At 43.8% G+C, this 25,104-nt stretch overlaps 1 protein-coding gene across 4 annotated transcripts in view; it reads right to left on the minus strand.

The window, feature by feature from the left end:
• The window catches only part of PLA2R1 (phospholipase A2 receptor 1), a 107,776-nt gene extending 83,007 nt beyond the window's left edge, over positions 1-24,769 (minus strand). For 2 of the 4 annotated variants that reach the window (XM_014859885.3, XM_014859866.3), the window contains exons 1-3: positions 24,449-24,769; positions 5,869-6,252; positions 3,206-3,379 (exon numbers count right to left, since the gene is read on the minus strand). In XM_014859885.3, the coding sequence (XP_014715371.3) occupies positions 3,206-3,379; positions 5,869-6,252; positions 24,449-24,554 (664 nt within the window). In that variant the 5' untranslated portion in view covers positions 24,555-24,769. The remainder of the gene's footprint in view (positions 1-3,205; positions 3,380-5,868; positions 6,253-24,448) is intronic. The other 2 variants (XM_070507941.1, XM_070507942.1) reach the window with 2 other exon arrangements.
• Positions 24,770-25,104: the final 335 nt, after the last annotated feature.

Here is a 25,104-nt window from a genome sequence, read left to right on the forward strand (position 1 = left end):
AGGTTGAACAGGAGGCTCTAGAGTCCAGGTGGGGAGATTTGCCTTGGGTCGGAGGAGGAACACCATTGTACAGGATGGAAGGGAAAAAAGATGAGTCCAGATCTAGGTAGGCTTAAATGTTAGGGAGCAGGAAGTTGTCAAAACTTCCCCTCTGATGGATCCTGTTTTCATTATGAGGCAGGAATTGAGGTCATCTGGTGAGAATCAAGAAAGAGAATGGAGAGAAGGGATGGAAGTTAAAGGAGAATATAGAGGTTGGCATGGTCCTTGAGGGGAGTGAGAAGGCATCATGACAAGAGAGATCTAATAAAATTGCTGACCACTGTTGGAGGCTCTGGTGAGGTGGGCAGTCATACATCTATATTGGCACCAATCTGCTCTGCTGTATCATTCAAGTTACTGATAAAAATGGTATCAGCTGAATAAGGTTTAAGGGCAGTCAGACTGTTACAAAGGTTGATATCCTAAAAATATCTCAAACTAACTAAGCAAGACACACAACCAGGGTGACCGAGCATGGCCCAGAATTTCCTCTAACTAACCCAGAAAGATTCCTATATATTGGCCTTTTCCCTGAAGATCTATAGTGACAGATGTTTTATCGCATCCCTCACTGCCATCGTGTTTGTGTATGTGTTTTTTAGTACTAAATTTAAATTTTGCTCACTTACAATCAACTTTTTAAAAAAAGATAGCATCATTTTACATTGAGGTACTAAACAACTTCCACGTAAGAAAGATGAGATACAGAAGTACGAATCTATGCTTTATTCCACTTATTCCTCTCTGTCCTATCCATTTGTTGACCCCGTGGAAAGAGCTATCAGCTTGCTCAGATTTCAGTCTCCGACATATCATTTTGTGCTATGTTGGCCACCAGGAACCAAAAGTAACAAGAAAGGAAGAAAACTGGAACTGTAATTTCGCACTGCACAAATAAAAATGCTCTCTGCTGGTTGTGGTAAAGGTCAGGAGAGCTGGAATGTGGCAGGCTGTCAAGCGGAGGAGGCTTCCAAGCCGTAGGAAGCTGAACAAACAGATAGTCTGGGGAGTGCAAAGCCCCGAGTACCTCTAAACCCAGGCTTCCACCTGGGAAACCATAATTGGTGAAAAGTGACAGAGGATGGGGACAGGGCTCTTTGCAGGACCTCAAGGAGAATACTGTAGTTTTAAAAAATGTCCCTAAGATTGGGGCCATGTGAAATACATGTTAATTTTATTAGTATTGATTTATTTATTTTTAATAGTGACATCTATTAGAGACGGAAATGGAAAGAGAAGATGCAAATAACATGATATTTGATTCAAGAATCTAAGGAGTGTAGGGATTACGTGCACATACAGCTATATATGTACATTCAGATTCAGATGGAGAAGGCTGATAATCTGACAGTTATTAAAGGATGAGAATACGTTCATGCTGATTGGTGAAAAGCTCCTGTCCTGAGCTCTTTGAGTGCCCCTTGTTGCCCCAGTCTCCTCTGCACCTCCCCTTGCCCTTCCTCACATTCTAGCAGCTAAGGGGTTAATACCAGCAGTGGGACTCCAGGACTCCTAACACCCACGTTAAGGTCTCCACCTGGATTGGTCAATAGCCCACATCATATTGGTTGTTAAATGTCTTAATATCATCCCTGTATTTAGATGCATAGAATTATCTGCATATTATTAATTGTCTGATGAAGAATTACCTGCAACAGGATCACCTGGGCCATTTGTCAAAAATGCAGATGCTTGGGCCTCACACACTGGACCTGCTGTATCTCTGGGGGAAGGGCCAGGATATGCATTTTTAACTCTCCCCCAAGTAATTCTAGAGCATCATATAAATACACTCTGCATTTTCTGCTATAGAACAAATCTGTCTGTCCTGTGTTTCATCTAGATGCCAAGTCCTTGAAGGGAGGGTCCTAAGTCCTCCCACACTTGGTATTCACTACTATACCTAGCTTAACGCTGTTGACAGACAATAAAGAGGAAGGATCTTTGATTCAGAAGTGCATGTTAAAAGGATAAGTTAGGTTTGATGATGATATGATGATGATGATGATGATGACAGCTAATCCTGGTGAGTGTTTATTATGTACCAAGTACTCTAATAAGTGCCTTAGGTGTATCATCTAATTGCATCCTCTCAATAACCTTAATAGATACTGTTATTATCTCCATTTTACGGTGAGGAAACTGATACTCAAGATCTCATCATTGAGAAGAAGTAGAACTCCAATCTTGGTCTGTCTAATTTCAAAGCCTATATTCTTTTTTATTCACTGAGCCATAGTGGCTCTTAGATTAGAAAACAATTGTACAATAACTTATAAATCAGATTCTTTGGAGTTAATCTCTTCAATTTGCTTTTGTTTCACATTTATTTGTTGTATTTTATTATATATGTGGAGGGAAGGTAGGCATGGAGGATGAGGAGATTGCAAAAGCTAGGCTCACTGACTCTCAGGAGCCAAGGTGAAGGAGAATGAATATAGAAAGTAGAAGGTATATATAAATATCCCCCCGTACTTAGGAACCATTGGAAACCTTTTAGCTCAATAAAAATTAAATAAAATAATAAACTACTAACTGAAAAAAAAAAGTTAGAACTTTGCAGCTGTCACTGGACCTTGAAAATCAAGTTAAGAAGACAAAAAGACTTTAAGGTTATACCTAAAAATTGAGTACTAAGGAAAAGGAATAAAGATGAGAACTCATTGTCGAGAAATAATGAGGGCAACTGTGATTTTAGAAAGACCATCAAGGGGCCAGCTGATGCCTGGACTTGCCAGTGGGCAAGACAAGCAGCCTGGATGTGGAGAAATTAAGGCAGCTCATAAGAGGAAGTGGACTGAAAGGGTAACTGAGCTTTACATGCATTCAGGTTTGTTTTGAAGTATTCTGCCTGGAAACTGGGATTAATGAGATCACAGACTATTATGATCTGATTCCAGTTAAAGCGTCCTTATGCAACGAGCTTAGAGAAGAATGGCTAATTAACATCTTTTGAATGTAAGGAAAAAAAGGAATACACATCAGGATTGTTTTTTCAAGGCAAAAACAAACATAAAATCAAAATCTGGATAAACAGAATCAGAGTGCTTATTCAGACTTCAATATGTCTGTCAATCCCAGTGGTTTTCTTTAGATACAGATAGCTTTCTAATCATCCTTGATTCATTCATGACATACGGGGAAGACTAGATTTTATTCTTACTGGGATCTGGGCAAAATCCCCACTTCTTGTCTCTTTCATATCGGCTCGTCGTGGCGCACCACAGTAAGTTGTCTTCCCGCCCTTCCCGGGTGCATTCATGATGCCACTGATGGTTATACAGGAAGGGAAACATGCACGGTGTCCCGTGGGCGTTCCCTTTGATTGTATACAAATCTAGGAGAAAGAAAGGACAAAGTCTAGTAAGTATTACGTCAGCTTTATTTTTGGAAACTGTCATATAGGAAATGCATTGTTTTATTGACTGAAAACCTACAACAGGCCAGGCCCTCACTCCATCACAGGGAATCCTCAGGAACTCACTGTCTAGAGTATGTACAAGTTCAAGGCTGAGTGCTGGCATCAAAGCACATGCTGATAAACTGTTTATATCCTTATCTACTTGTTTGTTCACTATGGTGCATGGCTACAGTAGCATACATATTTGTGAATGGATGCAAAAGAAAATTAAATGGGGATTTTACATTAAAATATCTTCTAATCCCCAAATACACCAGCCATCAGCATCTGAACCTCAAGAGTTTTATAGGCATTTATTAATGTATTCATTCAACAGATATCTATTGAGCGTTTAATATGCCCAGCACTGGGGATGTAAGAGGGAACAAACCAGCAAACGTTCCCTTTCACAGGGAGCTCCCATTCTAGTGGGAAGCGACAAAGAGAAAACAAATATGCAAGTAAACGTATAATTTCAGGTAGTGATAAGTACCATGACGAAAGACAAAGCAGGGCTAGAAGACAGAATGACTGTGAGTGTGTGTGTGTGTGTGGTGGGGGGGGGCACTATTTTAGATAGGGTGGTTAGGGATGGCCTCTCTGAATAAGAACTCGGTCAAGTGAGGGGGCACATCTTTAGAAAGTTGTTCTGGCAGAAGGAACAGTGAATACGAGGGACCTGCAACAGGAGCGTGTGCGGGGTTAATGAGGAAGAGCAAAGAGATGCGATGAGGGGTGGAATCAGGGAAGTGCTCTGATCAGATTTCCATTTTTAAAGACTCACTCAGGATGCTGTGTGGTGAACAGAACCTACAAGTGGAGAGGGTGAAGTGGGATGACTAGCTGGGGAGCCCCGCAGCTGCCTAGGAGAGAGATGACTGTGTCGAGGTGGTCTGCTGGCTGCTTTCTCAGAGTGTTTCAATAATCGGTCATCCTCGGCCTTAAGCAGGAAACAACAACAACTTTTCATGACTGAACTGGGGCTTTCTATTGTGAGAGGATGAGGGCCACCCTCAACTAAGTCAATAGGTCCTGGAGCAAAAGGGCGGGCTGTGGAGATTCCCACTCCTTTCCCACAATTGGCAGGGGCTGGACTGAGCTCACGTCTCAGCCCCAGAGGTTAGATAGTCTAGGACACATCCCCTTGTTTCAACCCCCTGCCTTCACTCAGTCTTCCCCTGCAGGCATTGTGAGTGTGGGTATAGGGCTGAAAGTTTAGCATTAAGAAAAATTAATTCCTTAGGAAGGTAGATTATTCAGAGAGCTGGTTTGTAGCACTTGCTTTATTGTAGTGAGTCCTGAAAATGGCTTGGCTTTCTTTTTAATTATTTCTTGTAGGTACCAGAGAAAGTCTTGCCTTAGATCTTAGGGGTTCCTTGCTCTGCTCCCTAGGACTGGTATAGAATCTTAGAAAGATATGCTCTTATGAAGGCAAACTTCTATAGAGCACCATGAGAGCAGGGACCACATCTGTCTTGTTGGTCTTTGCACATCAAATGCCCAGCACTGTGCCTGAGAAACAGTCAGTGCCCAATAAATGTGTGATAGATGAATGGATGGACAAAGAAAAGAAGGGAGCCACAAAACAAAACCTTGAGAAAAAGTTTGAGGTTTCAGAATTTAACTGTGCTGCTTTCTTTCATTGTTTTTTTTTTTTCTGTTTAAAAATGCCAAATATTACAGATGATGGAAAACAAATGCCTCGTAACAACATGGCCATCACATCGATGCCAGCCAGGCACTAGGAGGTATGGCGGTGCCCTGCAGACACGCTCCACACTCGGGGCTGAGTTTTTACGATAAGAGAAATGGTTCTTATATTCATCCTGACAAGTCTTTAACTTCAAAGATCTTTTCCTTCCACCTTTGTGTTCTCCCCCCTTCTTGTCCGCCTGCTCTTTCTTTTCCTTTCCATTGATTCCCAAAGTTATTTAAGTGTTTTCTCTCCTAATATCTTTACATCCTGAGAAGTTCTGCTTCTTTTTTTTTTTAAAGATTTTATTTTTTTCCTTTTTCTCCCCAAAGCCCCCTGGTACATAGTTGTATACGCTTCATTGTGGGTCCTTCTAGTTGTGGCATGTGGGACGCTGCCTCAGCGTGGTCTGATGAGCAGTGCCATGTCCGCGCCCACGATTTGAACCAACGAAACACTGGGCCGCCTGCAGTGGAGCGCGCGAACTTAACCCTCGGCCATGGGGCCAGCCCTGAAGTTCTGCTTCTTTAGCAGAATTTAGCAAGTTCATTTCTGGACTCGAGTAACTCCTTTACAATAGGCAAGTGAGCAACTAAAAAGGATTTAGCAGAAGTCCCCTGAGGTTCCAGGTGTGTGTACCTCTTTCATATAATATATTTTACAAATCTTTACTTATGGGCAAACTTTCTAAATACATTATTTCACGAATACTTTGGTTTAAATTATTTTTTACCTTTGTGCAGATATTCACAAATGCCTCCACTGTCTGACATGTAGGAAATCCACCTATGAAGATACTTCCAAGAGGCCACGAGCGTGTTGTCAGGGTTCACTTGGACCATGTACTGGAGCGGGCCGGTGATCATCTTCCTGTTACAGTGCCACTTCAAGGAAACAAGGGTGGAGTCACACTCATATAAGCTCAGTGGCTGCTCTGGATTAGATAAATTCAGGCCCAGGCAGCCGCTGCCCCCTATGTTAAAGAGGCGGTGGTTGGAAACCCATTTCCACAGCATGTGCTTGCTCAGCGGCTTACAGTTCTCCAGGGTCAGAAGAGACTTGCCTGCTTGAATGCATTTCTCGAGGCCCTCACTTTGGATAACAAATATTCCTTTATCTGAAACAGCAAAATAGAAGATATGGTATGGAATTTTCATGTATAATTAGTTAATGTCAGGAGGATCCCAGTATGCAGGTCTAAGCTGTGATATGTCAGAATAAACAGCCCCCCCTTTTTTTTTTTGGTGAGGAAGATTGTCCCTGAGCTAATATCTGTTGCAAATCTTCCTCTTTTTGCTTGAAGAAGATTGTCCCTGAGCTAACATCTCTACCAATCTTCCTCTATTTTATATGTGAGACGACAGGCCACCACAGCATGGCTTGATGAGCGGTGCGTAGGTCTGCAGAACACGCAAACTTAACCACTATGCCACCTGGCTGGCCTCTCAACAGCCATTTTGAATAGATCTGGTGTTGATGGGTGGGTCCGCCAGAAGGGCTTTATTTGCACAAAACAGAAGCATAAGTGGGCTTCTTGGAGCTATTGGGAGACCTCTGATCTAAGACTCCGTGGCCCAACAGTGACAGGGGCTGTCTGTCAATCCACTCGGGAATGGTACTGACAGAAGAGGGGCTCACCACAACTGGATAGAGAGCAGGGATTGGTCATAATATTCAGGGTTAGAGGGGAGGGACATTGGGTGCCCAGAGGTATGGTGACACTTTGGTTTTCTTCAGACAAATGCCTGAACATTAAGAACATGGCAGCTGAATCAAGAGGCACTGGAAAAAAAAAATTTATACCATCCAATTCCTGTAGAAAACGCAAAGGATAGAAGTGAAGTGCTGCCTTGAGTCTTGATACAAGAAGTGATGCTGGTGAGAAAAAAATGCTTCTACCTGTCCCCTACCTGACTTTACCTCCAGCTGCTGGCCTGGAAGGCGCCTATCATACCACAGTTACGAACTTGACATCCCACAGGTTTTTTGAAGGTGGAAATCATGCCTAACTTCTTGAGTCTAAGCACAGAGTGTACTGAGCACATTGTAGAAGTTCAGTGAATGCTTGCTGCTGATTAAACACGCCGGCTGCCTCTGCTTGGGCCTGTGGTTGCTGAGGCTGCTCGGCTCAGAACGTCTGGTCAGTCCAAGAGCTCTTTTGTTCTCCCATTAGCTAGGCTCTCCTCTTATATTTTACTTCCTGTCCATTCTTCAAAAATCCAAAGGGACATTTTCTCATTCCTTTAAAATGGCTGCAGTTTAGGGCAAGTTGCCTTATGTGGCAGGGGCATAGCAGGAACAGGCAGAGACCTAGAGATTCGGAACAGTGCAGAACGAGCCTCCTCAATATTGGCGCATGGGAACAATGCTTCCTTTTGGTAAAAGTTCTTTTTTTTCCCCCTCGAAAGTTACTCAGGCCGAGAAGAACTGATTTACAGTAACCAAAATCACTTAAGACACTGTTAAAAACAGATTGTCAACGTATTAATGAAAGCTATACTTCATTTAATAATTGATAACCTTACTTGTAACCATATATTTGAGGAGTTGAATTAGTTGTCAGAAAATTGCTTTGATCACCATGCATCAGAGCAAAAGAGATGGGAGGGTGTGTTGTGGGGAGGAGAGAATGAATAGTTTAAGGGAGATTTCATTTAGATCAGGAAATTTATTTTCCTAATGAAGCCCATGTCTATATGGTTATTAGTAATAGTCATTCAAGATCAAATCTACCTCTTGCCAATGCAACATGGACTGTGATAATTAACCTCCTCTCCCACTCTCCTTTTCACCTTTTCACGCCTGGGTAAAATGGTAACCTTAATTTCTGTTGTAATCTACTAATTACTTTCTAGTTAGACCAGAGTTTCATTAATTTTTCACTAAAGGATAATTATTTTATCATAATTGTTCTGTAGTTTTGCTTCTATCTAATATGTTCGAATATATCCAACTCTGCAATTTACCAGCTGCACCTCAGCCGCTGGGCCTCAGTTTACACATTAAGATAGGTGAGTAGACCATCTGGCTAATGGTTGAGAGCTCTGGAATCAGGCAGACCTGCCACAGATCAGCTTTGTAACTTTGGGCAAATTTCTTGACCTCTGTGAGTCTCACCTTTCCTCTTTAAACTGGGAATATGTATGATACTGACCTCATAGGGATGTTGAGTATTCCTTTAAATAACCCATGCAAAGCACACTACACTACACCTTGGCATGGGAAGACCTCAGTAAATGTGAGTTGTTGTTATTATTGTCATTATCCCTCTGGTTTTCTGATTCTTGGTCTGTAGTTCCAGCTGTACAACTTGTTGGATACCTGTAGAGTGCTAATTTGAGCACACCTCACACACTTCTCTCAAAAACTCATTTTTACTTTAGCTTCTGCAGCACACAGAAGCTTTTTAGTCTTAACCAATTGTGAAATACCATGCTACCACCTTTTATGGAGGAAAAATACTCTTCAAACAACCAGATAGCACGATCATTGTCTTGTTTGTTCAAATATGTGTGTAATTATGAATTAAGATTCATCTGTTCATCTTCCACACTATCTACCTGTACAGTCTATACTGTAGCTCTCTTATAAGAAATGTACAGATGGGTGAATGGGTGGTCTGTGAGTAAGTGGACACGAAAATTATATGTCACTAAAATTTGGGGTGCATAAATAATGTTTTTAAACATCCAAATTATTAAGTGTTAAGAAAAAGGAGTGGTAGAATCAGAACTTCTTTGGTCACACCAGTGATCATAAAAACACTTTTCCAAAGCAGAAGATATTAGACAAACAATCTCATGCTGCTCAGTTGTGAGGTGCTATTAGATTTCCATGCCCAGCTGCCTTAAGAATGCAGCTTTGGAAAACTTCTTCAGAATGTGTCATAAACAAGTAGCTCTGGCTTACCAATAACAATAAACATGCCAACTCCAAACTATACTTTGTTATACTCAGCTGAAAAATGGCCCAATCCCATTTTCCCGTTAAGCTATAATAGAATGTGGTCCTAGCACCATTGATCTCCAAAAATCACTGAAGAGAAAACAACTGTTTTCAAATAGACTATGAGGAGACCCAATAGGTATCAATATTCTGATTATTATTATACGCAGATGAGCTGTCTGTAACAAAAACATAATGTGAAAATAAGCCACCAATCCTTAGTGTCAGTAGGCAGATTTCAAAAGGGATGAAAATCAAATGTAGGAAGAATCGAGATTGATTATATGTGTCAAGGACATCAGTTCTGCTTGAACACTGATTAAGTGATTAATGAAGTACCGCCAGAATTATTAAATCTCTTTGCAGTAAAATGTTATTATACTTCCCTTCATAATTATAAGTTTAGGAGGAGAAAAAGATTGATTGACTAGAAGTAACTTATAAGCTAATTTTCATCATTTTTTTTTAAAGTAAAATTCATGGAAGACAGTGGCTTTACTTTCTTCTTCTGAGTTGCTTTTAGGAGAAGACCATTTTAGACCCATCCTTTGGCCCCATAGGAGAACTTATATTTTCTAAGGAATGGGAGAAGAATGCTTCCTTGGTTAAGTGTTGAATTAAGTTTAGGGTAGTCCTTTCATGACTGCCTGCAGAATACGACTTCATTCATTCAACAAGCATTCACTGGGGGATGACTATGTGGTAGGCACTGCGTAGGGTGCTAGAGATAGAGAGAGGAATTATTTGCTTACATACATGTCCCTTAAAACTATATCTATTTGTTGTGGAATCACAGGAATTCTCCTAGTTAATGAAAAGAAGGGAGTTTCATTAGTTCCAAAGAAAACACTATAAGTGCACTCAACATAAGCCCTTAAAGACAAGTGATGAAAAATAATAAAAAAGAACATAGATCGGAATTGAAAACACTCAACTGGATCCTTAACTGATGTCATGTGTGAGGTGGACATGACTTCTCAGTGTCATCAGAGCTTTCTGCGTGGAGAGTGTGTGTTCTCACGTACTTGCCCACTTCCCATGGAGGAGACAGCACAGCACTGGAAGGAATATGGACGTGGCAGAGGAGACTAACTTTACCCATTAACCCAGAATCATGAACTTCAGAGCTGGATGGGTCTGTAAAGCTCATTTAATTGAATTGTTCTTTTACATTTTTTTCCAAATCCATTTTGTCTTAGAAGTTTCATACCCGTTTACTCAGAGAGGACCATATAGGTCCAGGTCTAGCTTTATTTACATAAGTTCATTTATAAACTAGAAAGAAGAAAATGAACTGCTATAGTTTGTTGCCAAAGAATTTGAAATAGGAGACTTGAAATTTCAAGCAAACATTTATCGAGTGCCTAATATGGCATGTGTTAGGAAGGCTGCAGATAGAAGGAGATATATGTCACAGTGTTTGCCCTCGAGGACCTGATGTTCTCCCTGGAGTAAATCATGAAATGCACAGAAAGAATATAACTTAATGCCAGAATATATTCTGATATAAGAGGTTTAAGCCCAATGGGGTGGAAGCCCAGGGTAGAAGGGGTCAGTTTGGCCTAGAAGATCCGAGAAATCAACCTCTTTCTCTCATTCTGTCTTGTACGTGCGTGCACACACACACACATAAACACACACATACACACACACACATTTTCATTCAGCAAAAATTATTAGGGATCTACTATTTGTCACACATGGAGGTACACTGGTAAACTAGACCAGCACGAATGCCAGTCCATCTTCGTCACAGAGAGAGAGTTCAGGATAGCGGAGGAGGTCCACAGATGGAGAGGTGAAGAGTTGATTAAGCGGCATTCTGGACAGAGAGAATGTCACCAAAGCTCAGATAGGATAAAAATAATCAGGATGACAAGAGCCTGGCTACATAAAAGAGTTTGGTGGTTGTAGAATATGAAGTTGAAAAGAGGCAGTCGGGGGTCATTTTACGAAGAACTTGAATTTTATCCAAAAGTTTGCATATTATTCTTCAGAAAAAACAGAGCTTTCGGAACAAGAGAAGGCATGATTGAGGCAGTGGGGTAGAAGATGAATTGGGATGGCAAATCATTCAACCAAAACATTTATCGAGCACTTAGTGCATGCCGAGCATTGTGTTAAGAGCTAGAATATAGGTGTGAAGGCAAATGTCCCCGTTGCTGCCTCGGAAGAGTCCTTAGTTAGCTGGGATGAGACAGTCCATGTGTGGAATGCAGACCAGTCTGGAGACGATAGCTACAATCTGGCAAGGGAGCCAGAATGTGTCATTCCAACTGGTGGTGATGAGAAAGGAAAGGAGGGAATGGTTAGTGCCTAGAGAGAGAATTCAAAGGGGGAAGAAATGACAGGATTTGGTGATTGATAGAATGTAGGATTCTGGAAAAAGTGGTTGCAACGACTTGTTTTCTGGCTTCAGGTATTTGCTTGGCTGTCAGATGCCTGCCAATTCCTACAATGCCAGGAGGTTGGAGTTCAAAGCCTGGGGCTACTCCTAGAGTTTGATCTGTCTGTTTGAACAGTGGCAACTGGGAGTACCTATAGCAAGTTTCTCTTGAGGTCTCTCACTTCATGTTCATCACGCCTTCTGATCACCTCCACCTGCCTTTTGGTGTCCCCTTCTGCCTTAAACAACTCTTCTCTTAGAATTGGCTGAAGGGTTGAAGTGTTAAGTCAATAAGATAAGGTTTGAAGTGTTAAGCAAGGGTAATTTTTTTTTCAACAAAAAACACTTGAAACAAACAGTAAAACAACAATTCCTAAAGAAATACTCTTTTTATAGTGGATTTTAGGCCAGCTGGCTCTTATGCTTCCTGGTATTCAAGAAATTACACCATGGTGGTGGCCAGCTAATCCAATACACACATACAGTCAGCCTCTGTGCTACTCCATGTTAAGGGAACTGGAAGGAAAAGTTCAAATGCACGGTTCACGTCAAGTGCAATATTTAAGACAAGCTATTAGGAAACCGCAGCTTTCCAACTGCAATCCAATTTCAATCTCCTACCCTTTTCCCCTGGGATTAAACCTCTTCCACTGCATCCACCCACACAGCTGGTGCTGGGTTCACGCACTTCCTGCCCTGTATCATCCCTTGAATCTGTCAAGTTCCTTGCTGTTCTGACAGTATTTCAGTCTCAGCATGGAAGGGGTCTGGGAGGTAGCTGGGGCGGGCATCTCTGTCCCACAACCAAGCTAAAGGTGAGAAGCTTCTCTCTTGAAATGTATTGACATAGTCTAGATACACATATTTGGATTTGTCCCGTCCAGTGAATAAAAGATTCAGATCTGATTGTCTTCCTTACTTAGATTAGTCTGTAGCAGGAAGGGATGTTGTTAAGTGGCTGAATCAAGTCCCATTCATGGCTGAACGATGCAGAAAATCTGGACTCTTAATATGACTTTCCGAACCAATAAGCAAGGAATTTTGGATGCTTGAAGCATGTGGATTGTGCTTGAAAGAACAGACTCACAGAACAATGTGAGAAGTGTGCCCCCCATTCCTGGCCCTCTCTGTATGAATCTTTGTATTTTATCCCAGATCATCTGAGATTCAGTGCTTGACTCTTGACAATCTGGCAGCACCTATAAAGTCTGTGGCTTCCTATCAATTGCCTTCTACTAATCAACTAAAAAGTTAAGTACATTTAAAAATATCTCCTCATCCTGTCTCAGAACTTCCTTCTCTTTCCCTGACCTCACACTCTCCTTGACTTTGAGCCTTCTTTATTCTCCTGCAGCTTCTGAACCTGGATAATCACCACCTCCACAGGTCCCTGGGACCCCTCTTGTTAAATCTTTTTACATGTTCTCGTCTCCTTTCTCTCTAATCTCCCCAAATCTTCGCTCCAAGTTCCATGAGGCATACTAAACTCTTTCTCACATGCGGGAAAAATGAAACCCAGCTTAATCGGCTCCACCAGGCTCCAGTTTTGTGAGGATTCCAACTGCCTGTTACCAACCCCTGTGTGAAGCGGGTTAACCTTTTCAGACTGTCCTTTGCGCTCCCTGCCATTCTCCTTCCCTGCCCTGTCCCTCCCTCTCCGTCTTGCTCATTTAGCAGGAGCTTGCAGAAAATCTTATTACCTCTTCTGAAGTTCTTTGCTCTATCTCGGGATCTTACCAAAGAATTTTTAAATGGAGTTGAAAACATTTTTCTTCCTTTTAGCTCTTGGTCTATTCCTCCATCATTTTCTCTTTATTTAACTCAAAAGTATCTAACAGCTATTTTGCTTCCAATAATGTCACAATAGTGACTTTCCATAATGAGCTATCCATCTTAACTGCTCTGAGAATACACTCATTTAAAAAATTACATTTTCTTAACTGGCAGGTAGAAATTAAAGCAGAAACAGAACCAACTTTCAATGTTAGTATATTGTTAGACCATATATTACAGTCATGTGTCGCTTAACCACAAGGGTACATTTTGAGAAATGCACCGTTAGGGGATTTCATCATTGTGCGATCATACAGCGTGCTTACACCAAGCTAGATGCTATAGCCAACTACACTCCTAGTCCATATGGTACTAATCTTATGGGACCACTATCGTATATGCAGTGCACGGTTGACTGAAACGTCATTATGCAGTGTGTGACTGTAGTTTGCTAGGACTACCATGACAAAGTACAATATTATGTTTTTTTAAAAATTGAAGGTTTGTGGCAACCCTGAATGGAGCAAGTCTATCGGCTCCATTTTTCCAACAGCATTTGCCCTCTTCCTGTCTCTGTGTCACAATTTGGTAATTCTTGCAATATTTCAAACTTTTTCTTTATTATTATACATTTTTTGATGATCTGTGATGAGTGATCTTTGATGTTTCTATTGTAATTGTTTTGGGGTGCCATGAACTGTGGCATACCCATAAATGATGGTAAACTTAATCGATAAATGTTGTGTGTGTTTTGACTGCTCCATTGACTGGCTATTCCCATCTCTCTCCTTCTCCTTGGTCCTCCCTATGCCCTCAGACACAAAAATATTGAAATAAGGCCAATTAATAACCCCACAATGGCCTCTAAGTGTTCAAGTGAAAGGAAAAGTCACACGTTTCTCGCTTTAAATCAAAAGCTAGAAGTGATTAAGTTTAGTGAGGAACACATGCTGAAAGCCGAGGTAGGCTGAAAGCTAGGCCTCTTGCACCAAACAATTTGCCAAGTTGTGAATGCAAAGGAAAAGTTTTTGAAGGAAATTAAAAGTGCTACTCCAGTGAACATACGAATGATAAGAAAGCCAAACAGACTTATTGCTGATATGGAGAAAGCTGCAGTGGTCTGGATAGGAGATCAAACCAGCCACAACATTCCCCTTAAGCCAAAACCTAATCCAGAGCAAGGACCTAACTCTCTTCAATTCTATGAAGGCTGAGAGGTGAGGAAGCTACAGAAGAAAAGGTTGAAGCAAGCAGAGCTTTATTCATGAGGTTTAAGGAAAGAAGCATTTCCATAGCATAAAAGTGCAAGGTGAAGAAGCAAATGCTGATGTAGAAGCTGCAGCAAGTTGTCCAAAAGATCTAGCTAACATAACTAATGAGGGTGGCTACTCTAAACAACAGATTTTCAATGGAGATGAAACAGCCTGAAGAAGATGCCATCTAGGATTTTCATAGCTAGAGAGGAGAAGTCAATGCTTGGTTTCAAAGCTTCAAAGAACAGAGTGACTCTCTTGTTAGGGGCTAATGCAGCTGCTGACTTTAAGTTGAAGCCAGTGCTCATTTACCATTCCAAAAATCCTAGGGCCCTAAAGAATTATGCTAAATCTACTCTGCCTGTGCTCTATAAATAGAACAACAAAGCCTGGATGACAGCACATCTGTTTATGACATGGTTTACTGAATATCTTAAGCCCACTGTTGAGTCCTACTCCTCAGAAAAAAAGACTCCTTTCAAAATATTACTGCTGATCAACAATGCACCTGGTCATCCAAGGGCTCTGATGGAGATATACAATGAAATTAATGTTGGTTTCATGCCTGCTAACACAACATCCATGCTATAGCCCATGGATCAAGGAGTAATTTAGACTTTCAAGTCTTATTATTTAAGAAATACATTTCATAAGGCTATAGCCGCCATAGATGGTGATTCCTCTGATGGATCTGGGCAAAGTAAATGGAAAACCTTCCGGAAAGGATTCACTATTCTAGATGCCATAAGAACATCTGTGATTCATGGGAAGAGGTCAAAATACTAACATTAACAGGAGCTTGGAAGAGCTTGATTCCAACCCTCATGGATGACTTTGAGGGGTTCAAGACTTCCATGGAGGGAGTAACTGCAGATGTGGAGGAAATAGCAAGAGAACTAGAATTAGAAGTAGAGCCTGAAGTTGTGACTGAATTGCTGCCATCTCATGATAAAATTTGAATGAGGAGTTGCTTCTTAGGGATGAGCAAAGAAAGTGGTTTCTTGACATGGAATCTTCTCTTGTTGAAGATGCTGTGAAAATTGCTGCAATGACAACAAAGGATTTAGTATATTATATAAACTTAGTTGATAAAGCAGCATCAGGGTTTGAGAGGACTGATCCAATTTTGAAAGAAGTTCTACTGTGGGTAAAATGCCATCAAAATGCCATGCTACAGAAAAGTCATTTGTGAAAGGAAGAGTCAATTCATGGAGCAAACTTCACTGTTGTCTTATTTTAAGAAATTGCCACAGCCACTCCCACCTGACCAGTCAGCAGCCATCAGCATTGAGGCAAGACACTCCACCAGCAAAAAGATTACAACTTGCTGAAGGCTCAGATGATAGTTAGCATTTTTTAAGCAATAAAGTATTTTTTAATTAAAGTATATACATTGTTTTTTTAGACACAACGCTAACACACACTTAATAGACCACCATACCCTGTAAGCATAACTTTCATATGCAGTGGGAAACCAAAAAATTCTTGTGACTCTTTACCGCAATATTTGTTTTATTGCAGTGGTCTGGAGCTGAACCCGCAATCTCTCTGAGGTATGCCTGTACTGCCACAAACTGAGGGGCTTAAACAACATAAATTTATTGTCTTACAGATCTAGAGGCTGCAAGTCAAAACTCAAGGTGTCAGCAGGGCTGGCTCCTTTGGAGGGCTGCGAGGGACGGATCTGTACCAGGCTGTTCTCCCTGGCTTGCAGAAGGCTGTCTTCTCCCTGTGTTTCTTCATATCATCTACTCTCTGTGCATATTTCTGTGTCCAAGTTTCCCCTTCTTATGAGGACATCAGTCATATTAAATCAGGGCCCACTCTAATCAACTCATTGTAACTTGATTGCCTCTATAAAGACCCTATCTCCAAATAAGGTCTCATTCTCGGCATTGGAGGGTTAGGACTTCAACGTGTAAATTTTGATGGGGACACAATTCAACCTGTAACAGTCCCTATGCTTTTTGTTCAGGCTGGCTACCTAATTTGGAGGACCCAGAGTAAAATAAAAATGTGAGGCCCTGGCTGGGGCAGGGAAGTCAAATCAATCTCCACTTCCCATGGGCCCATGAGGGATTGGAGCCTCCTAGTCAGAAAGTGCTGGGAACACCCTCGGTACCTGGATCGAGATTAGGTGACAGCTTCTCACTCAGTCCCTGTCTAACACGCAGTGGTGCTGCCAGCCCAGCGGGGTCAGCCACTGCCCTGCTCTGCTGTAGATGCCACTGGCCGTCTGCTCCCAGGCCCTGGACACCCAGTCCCCCAACCCCAACGCAACCCAGTTGCCACGGCAGGCAGAGAGCTGGAATGGGGACAGGAGGCTGAAAACCCATCCAGGAGAGGTAGGGAGGTGACATGAGGTGGGACTGAGCTTGAGCCAAAGCTCCAAGGCCCTGGCTCATGCTCCATTGTCCCACGGGACTTCATGCCCAACACACAAATTCAAATATTAAAATTATTACGAATTCCAAAACTCAAAACCAGAGTATTAAACCTTAAGTTTAAGGGCTTGCTGAGCATGAGGCCCTGTGTGACTACATGGGTCACATGCCCATGAAACCCACTCTGTTCTCATGTGAACCAGGCTAAGACTATGGAAGAAAGACTTTGGCAAACTACAGAGCACTTTTTTAGGGCAAAACTGCTTGAAGCTAAAGAGTATCTGCCTTGGTTTCCCCGTCTCCGCAATGGGTTTATAGGATCACAGGATCCTGTTAAGGATTACCTCAGTTACTATGGTCACTTTGTATTTATTAATAAGAGAAACGCAAATCTTAAACTTGAACATGGACAGTGCAAAATAAGACAACAGTGTTCATAGTTAGATAATCACTTAGAATTTCCTGTTTATATTTTCATAATCGAAAAGGAAAGCACTCAAGAAAAGAATGCCAAGAGCCAGAAACAGTGGGCCTTTCTTATTAGCATATTTCTTTGGAACTGTGGTAGTCTGGAAAGTATCATAAATTAAAAAGTCATGTGGTCACACATGAAAGCAGAAACCTCTTGTCTGTTTTGTTTAGCTCTTTATCACAGAACACAATTTATAGAAATTCAAAAAATATTCCTCCATTTTTTTGAGTGGCTTTATAAAATATTTTCCCCCAAATGTCTTAATATGGTGTTTATAAGGTGTTGTTTGTTTCTTTTGTGAACTATAATATTTCTTTTCATTCTGATCAATTCAAAAAATATAACATGTTCCTGGCTTTGCAGTGGAACATCTCCTAAAAGGCTTTCAAGGATAATTTCTAAAAGAAAATGGAGGCAGGAGTCTATAAATGTCTCAAATACGTGACTTTGACGATCATGTGAGGATTCACTGCAGAGGGATGAGCTCAGAAGAGGCAAAACAAAGGAATCATTTCTGCAGAAAACCCGAGATAAATAAGCAAATTGTTAGGTCAAGGAAGGGGAGCTGACAGGACAGCTGAGCTCTCTGTGTGGCTCAGCCCTTCTGGTCACTGGCTTGGAACCTGCATTGTGTGGTATCAGTTACTGCGACAACCAACAATAGGAAAAGAGGGTAGGAGCTTAATGAGAAAGAGTAAAAGGTCCAGGAATACTAAAAATCTACGCTGACTCCCAAAGGCTCGTGAGGAAAAGAGCCAGTCAGAAAAGCTGGGATGAGAGAGTATGGAAGTGGAAAAGATTCTAGAGATGACGGAGAGAGATGGGAAAAATGGAGTCAGATGGTTGGAATGATTTACGGCCAGGAAGGGCAGCTAAACTAGTATCTGATCATGCTTTTAAATTCCAAATCTCCACATTAGGAGAATGGCTTGTTGTCCAGGGCTGTAGGAATTGCCTAGAACAGTTTTTAGAAAATCAATAGCTTTCCAGATTTCTGCTTTATGAATATATACACTCCTACACGTGGAAGTACTAGTTTGGAAAAGGAGGAGTTGCAGAGAACAAGAGGCTGGCTTCCTGTGCCTCCTGCCATGAAATCAGATCACAAGCTCCCAGCAAACAGTGGGACACAGAATGAACTACTTTGTGGGGTCACAAGGCTATCCAGAGGTACTTTGCATTAGTGCTCCACCGCCTGGTTCACATCCCCACGCTACAAATTCCTGTAGGTGCAAGTTGCTTACCCCTTCTTCATGTAAATGAAGGGTGTGTATTAATAATACCTACCTGATCATGGGGAGGATTCAGTGTGCTAATGAATGTAAAATGGCACACAGTAACCACTCCCCAAGTGTTAGATACTATTAGGAGCAGCAGAGAGTGGCATTTTTACCTTCCTATAAGAAATGGAACCTGTGGGGGAAATTTCAGGGTCACGACTTCTGCCCACTGCTGTCTTCAGGTGGCGGGTCTCATCACCCTTTTTCAGAAAGCTCTCCCACAGGGCATCCTTTCTTCTCTTCCTCTGCATTGTAGTGCACTGCCCTGAACCCCTTCCTCGTATTCACTACGTGATACCATCAGGCACCATGTTGTCCTTTCTATCTCAGAGGTTTTACCTTTCACACAGATGATCTAACACCCTAGCCCAGTGTTTTCTCCACCACAGGTCGTGGCTCATTAATGGGTCATGAAATCAATTTAGTGTGTCATGACCAGCACTACAAAACAAAATAGAATGGCACAGAGTACAAAGTAGCAGCACATCATATTAGGTAAGGGTATTTTTTTTTCTGAGGAAGATTGGCCCTGAGCTAACATCTGTTGCCAATACTCCTCTTTTTGCTTGAGGAAGATTGTCACTGAGCTAACACCTATGCCAATCTTCCTTTAGTTTATGTGGGATGCTGCCACAGCATGGTTTGATGAGTGGTGCTAGGTCCACGCCCAGGACCCGAACTCGTGAACCCTGGGCTGCAGAAGTGGAATGCACGAACTTGACCACTACACCACTGGGCTGCCCCAGTAAGGGTATTCTTTGATGAAACTTTTATTCCAGACACGCATGTCTGTACGGCTCTGGACTCTCGGTTCTTCAACCTCCTCTGCTCCAAGGACCTTCTTTCACCTGTTCTCCACTTTAGTGATCACTCCTATAACCATAGCTTGGATCCAGTCACTACTGAGAATGGAGCCACCTCCAAAACTTGTTATTTCCATTGTATAATTACATTCTGTCATTTCTTCCATCTCTTGATTTTCACTGTCTATTATTTTTATTTTCTTCCTTTTTAACCCATATTTCTTGAATCCAAACTTTCTGCTCCTCAATATTCCTACTGGTTCTGACTTAGTTCGGGTCATCAGCATCTTTCTTTACAGGCAATTGCTTTAACCTTCCAGATGGTCTCTTTGCTACCCTCCAGAATCATCCTCTTCAAGGTGCAAACTGACCATGGCATTCCTAAACTTAAAAGTGTGATCTGGTTCCCCTTTGTTAAAACTCACAAGGCTCTTCTCAGCAGTACCCACTTCACCCAACCAGAATTGTTTTCCCATAAGCAGAGTGCCTTTGACCAAAATCTTCACTTCCTCATCTCTCGCATGCTCCCAAATATAGACACGGCACAGCTTCTTGTTCTGCCCTGACCCTCTTCTGGGGATTTACTCCACCCATGGCCCCTGATGGGGCAGCATCCCTGTGTGCTCCTCATGCCCCTCCCATGGCCTACGAGCCATGGGAAGGCCTCAGATTCAAGGGCGGAGCACAGGGACTGGCCAGAATGCTGTGACCAGTGTGTCCAGATTCCTCTCCCAGGAAATTACGACTCTTCCAAAGAAGCTATGGGAGCTACATGTGAAAGTCCTGCACATGAAAGCAGAAGATACCAGTCCACAGAAAGAGAACCAAATGGGACCACCATGTGGCCCGAGAGAGAAAGGAGCTGCTTCATTCCAGTGGCCAGTTCTCAGTTCCCAGGAGGGCTGGTTGCACAAGAGAGCCTGTCCTTGGGTCCCCTTGAGATCCTGGTCCCCATACCTACAGCCCCACCTTTGCCTGAGTGACCTTCAGTGGCTCTTTTTCCTCCATCCAAAAGAGCCTGGACTAGAACTTTCAGCCCATTAAACTACTATTGCCCAACACGTGATTCTGTGCTGTGCACATATTCCACGCTTTCCCTTGAATGCTCTTTCTCCTTTTTTGATGTGGCAACTACCTACTTATCCTTCAGGAAAACAAATGCCCTTTTGTGAGTTCCCAGCTCCTCAGGCCAGTTCCCGCCTCTGCATCCCTCTAGCTCTTTGTTCATTCCTTGCTATCATAACATCTACTGCACTGTTTTGAAATTGTTTGTGTTTCTTTATCTGTTTCTGGACTCTCAGCCTCTTGCGAATAGTATCATATCCTGCTCATATTTTTCTCTCTCCAGTCTGGGAGTGAGTAACAGATTCTGTTAGTTCCCTACCCATGGCACCTCCCCTGGGGCTCACTCACCTGAGACGGTTCCCATATACTCCAACTGACTTTCTGTGTCTCCATGCCTGATGGTGTTCCACGCAGGCTGAGGAGACTTCCATCAATGGGGACGTCAGGAACCCTCCATCAATGAGGGGTGGGGGTTCTAAGTACCTGTACTTCCCGCCCCTCAGTGTGTCCACCATATTCTCCCAGTCCCTCAGGGGGCCTTGTGCAACTGAGCCTCAGTTGCCTGTAACAGCTTTCTTTCTTCACTTCCCTGTCTCATTTCCTCACTCCCTCACCACACCTTCTAGAATTACCTCCAAAATCAACTATTTGCACCCAAATAAATACATGTCTCAGTTACTGCTTTTGGGTGAACCCAAACCAAGACAGGGAGATAAAGCACACAGTGCTCAACAGATAATGAATGAACAACTGAGGCCTCCAGCTCCTCATCCCCTCCCATTGGCACGGGATGTCAAGAGACGCCCCCACCCCCCCACCCCCACCCCAGGTTCGCCCTCTTCTCCCCAGGACCCCACTTTAACTTCACGCTCATCAGCACCCTCACTTCCTTTGGTCACTGCTCATTCAGAAGAGCCTACCCTGACCATCCCCAAGGACTGATACAGCCTTGGACTCCCTCACTGCTGCTGCTGGGCAGACGAATGCTGCAGAGGGAACTCTCCTACTGTGCTGGTTGGGGCCATTTCACATTGATAATTCTCAGCCCTCAATGTAGCTTCAAAATTCTTTTACTTGCCCCCAGTTCATTTCCTTTAGCAACTTCCACAGAGCCTAGACCCTTCTGCATTCTCTCTCCTGCCCTGCCATGATTGGGGGTACTTGAGTGAGTGAAGTTACTATGTTTTAGCACTTTACTAGAAGAAGAGCTCAGACACCAGAACCACAATGAAGCCCCTTGGTATAGCCAGCTGGAGGTTGCAAGAGGTAGGAGACAGGCTGCAGGAGGTAGGAGACATGCTAAGTACAGTGCAGTTTGCAGGGCAGTAAATAATTGTTACAGGGCTGTCAACCTGTCAAAATGGTCCGGACTGGCAGAGGAAGAGGGAGCTGTGGTGATATTGAAATAAAAGGACAACACTTGGGTAAGCACTATTACTAGCTCCATTTTTACATATGAGGAAACTTAGGCACACAGAGGTTAAGTAACTTGCCCATGGTCACACAGCTTGGAATTGGTAGACCCAGGATTTGAACCCAGACAGTCTGGCTCCAGACCCCATGAACTTAACTACTATATGACACTGCATCTACTGATTTTTGAACACGAAATTTTTGACAAATGATTAAGAAGTCAGCACAACGCCACCCACCATCTGCCTCCCAAGGCTGGGATGCTTATAATACATATCAGATCAATCATAATACATATGGAACAATGCATATCAACAAGTCAGAAGAAAAATACTATATGCATAATCCGCCTTGCATTATTACATATCCCTATTGGCAGATTTGAAACTGAAGTGGTGCATATTTTCTCCTGGTTGCTCTGTAGATGCCCATCATGGCTAAAAGTAAGTCAACATGGTATAGAGAACACAGCGGTAAAGTGAGGCACCCAAAAACACGACTAAAAATACCACGGCTGTATCTCAGCTTCCACATCTGAAAAATGGATGGTTGGAGCAGACAGTATCTCAGATCCCTTGCAATGCTAAGATTTTGTTTTTCCATCTTTGTACAGACAGGAAAAACTTGCTTTCAAGCTCGTTTAGGTTATGCTTGAAATTCTGCTGATGTGGTGATTGCAGTCATAGATGGGAGACTGTGTGAGGATTGGTACATTCAACGCCACATAATCTCCTGCTCTTTAGCAAATTGGTAGCAGCATTTTCATATTTGAGAAATCTCCGTGCCTATTATTTCAAAGGCCTTCAGATTTGCAAACTGTCGCCTGGGGTGCACAGGAGGTAGCAGATGGTTCTAACTTCAGAGTGTCCTTGACTACTGAAAACAAGGCACTGATTAGAAATGATTTCAGGCCAGGATTTGGGTCTGCTGCATATAGTAGGGATTAGCCCATGGTGCTAACCCTGGCTCAGAGGATCACCAGCGCATTCTCTCTGCATGGCTCGCGGCCAGCTTCTGTCCAGCTGCTGTATTCTAGATACCTGGTACTCCGGCAAAGCCCTCATTTCAAAATGTAGAGGAAAAAGCAGTGTACGGTAAACTCACAGTGGACATGGATCACATCATGGGGCCAGATGTGCATCCACAGGAGCATTTTTATTGAACTGACCAAGAAGGTAAGAGATCTCTGACCTATGGCCACTTTAGAATGAGAATTACTCAACCAGTCCCTGAGAAAGCCTCCGGGGAGTGCTAGAGAATTCAGTCCAGAAAGACGACCTCAAAAACGTATACATAGGACGTGGAGAAGGAAAAAAAAATGAGCACAGACATAGATTACACCTTGCCTTACCCCTTCTCTCCAAACTTATCCCAGAGGCAGAGAGGAGAGAGGCTGTCAGGAGGCTTCTCCCGGTTTACTTAACTTCCCCCTCCGTCCCCCTCCCTTCATATATGGGCTTTGACGTTTGGACACTGGCTTCTTTGCCTCAGAGGCGGCCGATGCAGTTATTCAAGCATGTGAGTCCCTGCAGGACAACGTCTCCTCGAGTCCCTTTGCACGTCTCTTTATTAGTCTTACGTGAAATTTGTTGTTAGAGCCGTGGAGTCGCTTCCGATTCCTGGCGACCCCGTGAACGGCAGAGCAGAACCCGGCCTTCTTTTGCGTCCTCCTCTCCCCTTCCCGGGCTCTATCAGACCATGCTCCGCCGCTATTCACAAGGTTTTTATGGCCCACTTTTTCGGAAGTGGTAGTAGGTGCTCAATAAATGTTTGGTGAACAGGTTCGTGTGTGCGCGTGTGTGTTGCGGGGGTAACTGAAGGAAGTCTCGCTCCCTGGCACACCAAGTGCCTTACAGAAGTCATTTAATCCTCACTGGTCCTATGCATATCACGGACACCATTTTTCGGAAGAGAGAAACTGAGGCGCAAAGAGGGTAATTTGCTCCAGCTCACACAGCTCACCCAGGCCACAGGGTCTCCTCTCTCACATTTAGTCTATGAGGCGTTAATAGAGAAGAGTAAGTTTTCTTTCCCTGAAGGGGAAGAGGGGAGAGGCCTGGCTTGGGGCCATTTTGCAGGTGGTGGTGCACACCTAGACGGCCTGCTTTGGGGGGGGACGAAATGGGACATCTTTTTTGCCATCATTTATCCGAGAGATGGTCCTCCCAAATAAACAACTCAGGAGTTTACATTTTGAAAAGTCTCCTGTCCTCCTATGCCCCGCTTTTCCTGGGTCAGAGCTGGGTCAAGTTGCCTGCGAGCTCAGACCCCGCCGCTCACCGCGCTCCCTGCAGGAGCCTGGAGGATACGGGGCAGGAGGAAGGGTTGCGGAGTCGGGAGAACGGGGTGCAGGCCCCTCCGGATGCAGGACTGGCCCATCCACAGGGCTTTCTCAGGACTATAGAGATGCTGCCACCATATAAACTCGGCCGCCCTTGCTGCGTTCGCCCGCCCTCAGCGTCGCCCCTTCCTCCTCTCCCTTCACCACTCCAGCCCCGGCTGTGCCGATCTGGTCCCTTTGGCCCGGGGGGACACTCACCCTGCCACTCGAGGATCCGCTCGGGGGTAAGCGCCGCCGCCGCGCTCTGGGCGCAGCCCCATGGTGCCCCCAACAGCAGCACCAGCAGCAGCGAAGGCAGCAGCATCGCTAACCACTGGACTCGCCCTCAGCCGGGTCGCGCCGGCAGGGACCAGCGCTGCAGCCCGGGCGCGCCGCCCCTCGGCGCGGGAGGTGGGACCGCACCTTCCTCCGCGCTCCACCCTGCCCGGGCCTCGCCACCCCCTGCGCCCTCCGAGACCCACTCCGTCACCCCTGCGGCCACAGTGTGCAGGCGCTGGGGCCTCTGGGCTGGAAGACCGGGAAGTCGCAGGGTTTTCCCCGCCCTACGCACTCCGGCCTGGAGAAGGAGGAGGAAGAGGGGGTGGACCATCTGCCCATCCCAGAAATTCCTGCCTTTGTAGGGGGGAGGGACGAGGGGGGAGGCTGCCCCATGCACGTTCCTCCTGCTTCCAGCCTCCTCTGTCTTTCCTGGGGGAGGCTGAATAGGAGTTGGGAGTGAGCGAGTTGAGAATCTCTGGGCCAGGAAGTCTGACATCTGGGTTTGCAAATCTCCCAGATTCTGGTAAACACTGCGGGTTTGGCAGCAGGCTGTTTAGAATTAATGGAGCTGCTCGGGGAACCCAGGCGCTTTGGGA

The sequence above is a fragment of the Equus asinus genome, chromosome 4 (assembly GCF_041296235.1).
Source record: "Equus asinus isolate D_3611 breed Donkey chromosome 4, EquAss-T2T_v2, whole genome shotgun sequence".
In the NCBI taxonomy this organism is placed as follows: Eukaryota; Metazoa; Chordata; class Mammalia; order Perissodactyla; family Equidae; genus Equus; species Equus asinus.